Source organism: Etheostoma cragini, chromosome 11, assembly GCF_013103735.1.
Source record: "Etheostoma cragini isolate CJK2018 chromosome 11, CSU_Ecrag_1.0, whole genome shotgun sequence".
NCBI classification, from domain to species: Eukaryota; Metazoa; Chordata; class Actinopteri; order Perciformes; family Percidae; genus Etheostoma; species Etheostoma cragini.
Window position 1 is genome coordinate 1686306 of NC_048417.1, and position 5772 is coordinate 1692077.

General features: G+C 45.6%; 1 protein-coding gene across 1 annotated transcript in view; it reads left to right on the forward strand.

Moving 5' to 3' along the window:
- The first annotated feature begins 1987 nt into the window (after window positions 1–1987).
- LOC117953173 (E3 ubiquitin-protein ligase HECW2-like) overlaps window positions 1988–5772 on the forward strand; it is a 29081-nt gene continuing 25296 nt past the window's right edge. The window contains exons 1-6 of the mRNA XM_034885989.1: window positions 1988–2115; window positions 2486–2552; window positions 2785–2954; window positions 3490–3629; window positions 3882–3982; window positions 4085–4941. Of these exons, the coding sequence (XP_034741880.1) occupies window positions 2814–2954; window positions 3490–3629; window positions 3882–3982; window positions 4085–4941 (1239 nt within the window). The 5' untranslated portion in view covers window positions 1988–2115; window positions 2486–2552; window positions 2785–2813. The remainder of the gene's footprint in view (window positions 2116–2485; window positions 2553–2784; window positions 2955–3489; window positions 3630–3881; window positions 3983–4084; window positions 4942–5772) is intronic.

The window sequence follows — 5772 nt, forward strand, 5'->3', positions numbered from 1 at the left end:
GGTTAGTGGTTAGTGGTTAATGGTTAGTGGATAATGGTTAGTGGTTAGTGGTTAATGGTTAGTGGTTAATGGTTAATGGTTAGTGGTTAATGGTTAGTGGTTAGTGGTTAATGGTTAATGGTTAGTGGTTAATGGTTAGTGGTTAGTGGTTAATGGTTAATGTTTAGTGGATAATGGTTAATGGTTAATGGTTAGTGGATAATGGTTAATAGTTAATGGTTAGTGGTTAATGGCTAATGGTTAGTGGTTAATGTTTAGTGTTTAATAGTTAATGGTTAGTGGTTAGTGGTTAGTGGTTAATGGTTAGTGGTTAATGGATAATGGATAATGGTTAGTGGTTAATGGTTAATGGTTAGTGGATAATGGTTAATGGTTAATGGTTAGTGGATAATGGTTAATAGTTAATGGTTAGTGGTTAATGGTTAGTGGTTAGTGGTTAATGGTTAATGGTTAATGGTTAGTGGTTAATGGTTAATGGATAATGGTTAGTGGTTAATGGTTAATGGTTAATGGTTAGTGGATAATGGTTAATGGTTAATGGTTAGTGGATAATGGTTAATAGTTAATGGTTAGTGGTTAATGGTTAGTGGTTAATGGTTAATGGTTAGTGGTTAATGGTTAGTGGTTAATGGTTAGTGGCTAATGGTTAATGGTTAGTGGTTAATGGTTAATGGTTAGTGGTTAATGGTTAATGGTTAGTGGTTAATGGTTATCTTAACGTTTACTTGACCTACTTAGTGGCAAATTAAATCACATTTGCACATATTTAATTGTTCTAAATGTACTTTAAAAACAGAATCAGCTTTAATGGCCAGGTATGAACACATACAAGGAGTTTGACTTAGGTTGGAGCAAGCCTCCGGGCTTAAAAGGAGTTTTTTCAAGTTTTTAACCCTTGAGTTGATTTTGAGACTGGACGTACTTCGGTGGTAACTCAGTTCACATCGACAGTACAGGCAAATAACTTTAGTCTTGTGTAGAGAACCATCTGGAAGTAGTCTGGCTATCACCAGACCAAGCCAGGTTCAGTAGATCTGAGACTGAGTGTTGGTCTGGGGAGTCTGATCTGGGCTTTCTCTGCACAAGAGGCAGGACCAATGGGCATAGTTCAAATGACTCTGTACGCAATTGGATAGTCCTCCAACCAATCAGATCAATGCTCCAGGTGACGTAGAAGTGACAGAGGCATCAACGGGTGGCTGTGCTTGGGTCGCCGGCGCTGTGTTGAATGTAACACTAAGCTGATTGGTCGCTTCTCTATCGTCAGCGTGTTAAACCCACCAATAGCTCGCCAGGTAGATAAGCCAGTTTGTGATTGGTTCCCGCAAAATTGGGGACTGAAGCAGGAGAATTAAAGGTTCAGGTTTCCAGACCGAGCTGCTGGGAGAAGTCAAACCGGCAGAGTGGGCGGGGCTTACCCAGTCTAATCTCTACTTTCCCTTCGCCGAAACCGAATCCCAAATTCTCCTCCCATCCCCAGTCCATTAGCACTGAAATTAGAAATTTGAAAGCTAACATTAGCTAACAAGCTACCGTTCGGTCACTCCGCTCCACTGTAGAGAGACATAGAGAACAGCTGACAGCCTGGGAGAGGCGCTGTCTGGTTAACACCAGTTTTTAATGCACAACTTGTATTCTTTTTAGATGTTTCATACACAAATGTTGTAACCACGGTGATGTTGTGGATTGTGTAGGTTCCTCACCATCACGAGACAAATCCACATTGCAAATTGAACATGTAGCTGGACTTGAACGGCCTTCTTTTGAATGAAAGTCCTGCCAAGCTTCACTTTTTCTGCACGCTGCACCTGCGTAAACACCTTCCCATAATCACCAGCGACATTATGTTGAGCAGCGCAGCACGTGGAGCTCGGTTCGGTGTGAAAAAATTCTCACGGTCGGCAGAAACCAAAACCCCTTAAATAATAGTCGGCCGAATCCAAACCCAAATCCTGGATTCGGTGCATCCCTAGTTTGCTCTTCTTCAACATCTCCTAACTGTCTGCTGCTTCCTCTGCAGCCGAGACTAAGATCTGTTTCAAGTACTACCATGGAGTCAGCGGAGCCCTGAGAGCCACAACCCCCTGCATCACTGTGAAGAATCCTGCAGTCCTGGTCTGTCTTTCTGTCTATGTGTCGGTGTGTCTGTCTCTGTGTCTTTGTGTCTGTCTGTGTGTGTGTGTGTGTGCCCCATATAAATTACTCAAATTGTTTAAACTAAATTGTCGGCCATTGAATCAATAAAAAAATGTCAGTAGTCATGGAGCCACAGCGGTTCAGGCAGACATTGTTTGTCCCCTCTATTTGACCATGTGTGTGCAGGGCATCCTCCACCAGCCATGTTTACATGTATTAGCTTTTAGATTGACAGTATGTGCATGTATTAGGACAAACACAGGTGTGAGTGTTTTAGCATGTTCCTTGATTACAGCTGTGTGTGTCTCTGTCTGTGTAGTGGAGTGTGACGCTGTGTGTTCCCTCTCAGGTGGAGGGCCTGTCAGAGCAGGTAGGCATCGAACATCCACGGAAACTGATCAGCTTCACGTTGACAGGTGAGTTTTAGGGGTGAGAATCTCCAGAAGAGTCACAACACTATAAACCATGTGAGTGTTAGCATGTTAGCATGCCAACATCAGTGGCTAATATCACCTTAAAGAGTTGCTAGCATGGCTGTAGACTTTAAATCTTGTTTACGGAGGAAGGGAGCATTGGCCATATACTGTACTTCCCCTGGTATTTAACACTCTTGGTCACTAGCCTGCTGTCACTAACGCTTTGTCACAGATCTGCGTGCCACTGGCCTAAAGAAGGGGATGTTTTTCAATCCGGACCCATACCTGAAGATGTCCATCCACCCGGGGAAGAGGAGCGTCTTCCCCATCTTCAGCCACCACGGACAGGAACGCCGATCAGCCATCATCGCTAACACCACCAACCCCGTCTGGCATGGAGAGGTCCATTCTATACGGCTTTTACACACTGCACTACACCACAACGCTGAGCAAGGGGGTCAATGCGTAGACTGTAAGTGAAGCCAAAACATCTGGATCGCCCCCTGGTGGCTGGCTGCGTTATGTGTCATAAACCACGCCCCCCTCCAAGTTGGTTATTTATTAGTAATTTTATGCTATTAAAACTGGGAGGAAACGTCATGATTGACAGCCAATTGACTCATGATCGGTTGGGCAGGTGGATGGGCGGGACTTTGATACCGTGGCTCCACTGCCCGGATCCAAAAATACAACCTGGCAGCGCCCGATATTTTGGCTTCCATGAATATATTATACAATTTATATTATTATATTTTGTACAGTGGGAGCCTCTTTCTATACAGTCTATCCACTGAGCGTCCACCATTCACATACACATATATTTTTACCCAGAGAATGTATCCAAACACACATTAACAGGCTTTTTCAAACAATACGTTATCAGTACACCATCACACAAGGATGTATTGACTGTAAATGTCCGTCTGCTTCTCTGCAGAAATACACGTTCGTAGCGCTAATGACGGACATCCTGTACATCGAGGTAAAGGACAAATTTGCGAAAAGTCGACCGATCATCAAACGCTTCCTTGGTCAGCTCACTATCCCCGTGCAACGGCTGATTGAAAAAATACCCGGGTGGGTAAAACACACACACCCACACACACACACACCCACACACACACACACACACACACACACACACACACACACATATATAACATACTCTACATACTCTATGTGTGCTCCATGTAACAACAGTCAGCTTCAGTTCAATCAGAAGCACAGTGATTATGAGAGAGAGTTCACAACTTTATTACTTAAACTTGACATGTGCAGTGTCACCGATATCAGGGTGTTAGTACGTCTGTTTATCTCTTTGCGGTCCAGGGTCCAGCCTGTGAGCTTCCCCCTGTGTCGGCGCCTGCCTACCGAACACGTTAGCGGCAATTTACAGTTCAAGTTAGAGCTCACTTCGACTGGTCCTGATGGCAAGTCTTTCTTTTTAATTGTACCCGCCATTTCTTCTGGATTCATTTTCTTTACGTTTGTCTCTCTCAACATCGAAAGGCCACCTGTTCTTCCTCCTGCAGGTGCCTCTCCGGAGTCTATAATTGGCATTTCATCCTTGAATGGAGCTCCAGGGACTCCATCCGATGATGAAGACATGCCCCATCATCTTCCAGGCGTGGTCTCTTCAGGCCCCTCTCCTACCGGTTCCCAGGGCTCCCAAGGCATGTGGGAAGGCGGGGCCATGGCCTTCCCAGAAAAGGACCTGCCCCTCGTTGGAGCCCGGGGCAGATTTGTGGAGCATGAAAGTCTATCTTGCCATGAAATGCTCCAGAGGTCCCTCAGTGAGGGCCTGGCTGCTATCGAGGCCCCTAAAGGCCCCGGTGAGAGACCCCTGGGAGCGGCCTCACCTAAACTGCGCTCCAGCTTCCCCACACACACAAGGCTCAGCGCCATGCTGCACATCGATTCGGACGAGGACGATGAAAGGTCCGGTGCCAATGACATTGTTCCGGTGCCGCTGTCCCCGCTGCTGATGAACGGAGAACCTTTAGATGTAGGGGGCCCAGATGAAGAGGATCCGTTTCCCGAGCTCCACCAGAAGCCGGAGCAGCTGGAGCCCTTAGTGCTGGAGGAGGAGCGCGAGGGTGGAGGCCGTAGGACAGAAGAAGAGCCCCCTGAGGCAGAGGTGGCTCTGGATATGGGGGCAGGTCTGGATTTGGAGGATGTTCTGGAGCTGGACGTCTTCTCCGAAGTGGATGAGGCTCCTTTCACAGAGGCGTTGTCCCATGATGCTTTGCCAGAGGGTGAGGTGCACGAGGAAGGAAGGGAGCATGGTGAGGACCCCTCTTCAGAGATGGACACCTGTTCCATGGCAACAGCCCCACAGACCGTCTTCTCATCATCAGAGAGCTGTCCAATCACAGCGACAACTGCTGTGGTGAGTTCGTAATCCTTCTAAGGCGGGGGAAAATAACATCATACATCAACATATTGTTGTTGTGCTGCACATTGCTGCAGCAATACGCTCAAGGACTCAGTTATTGAAAGATCCTTCTGTCTGACTGGTCTTGAACCAGTAGATTTTCTAGGAACGGAGCATGAGTGGAACCCAGTGTTTTTGTGTCTCCTTTTTTAATGGGATTGTTAGACAAAAGATCCATAATTGTTTCCTTTTAGGCGTTGCACTATGCAACAATGCATATTTCCGTGAAGTCAAGCATTTCTCAGCTTTTTATTGTTTATCTTGATGATGGATCCAATGCTACCTCATGTTAAGAGCTGCTACGGGTGTTAAGCGTGATTTATGGTTGTGGGGAGGCTCCACGCAGAGCTTTCGCTGTAGCCTACGCAAGTGGTCTGATGTTAATACTCGTGCACTGGTATCTGCATCAGTCTCTTTAACCCTTATGTTGTCCTTGGGTCAATTATGACCCGTTTTCAGTTAATTTAATATTTTTTGTCACAAAAAATAGTTTGTCTATATAAGCTTTTGGACCAAAAAACTAACTCAAACTTAAAAAAACTTTGGGAAAAAACAACAAAAAGCACCCACAACATTGAAAAAGTGACAAAAAAGTCAGAAAAAGCGATCATAATGTGGAAAAAAAGTGACTAAAATGTTTTCTTTTCATGGTGTACGGGAAAACAACACAAGGGTTAAGAGAATACCAGGACTGGCATGTGTGCCCGCATGAAGAGTGTGTGTGTGTGTGTGTGTGTGTGTGTGTGTGTGTGTGTGTGTGTGTGTGTGTGTGTGTGTGTAGAGCGA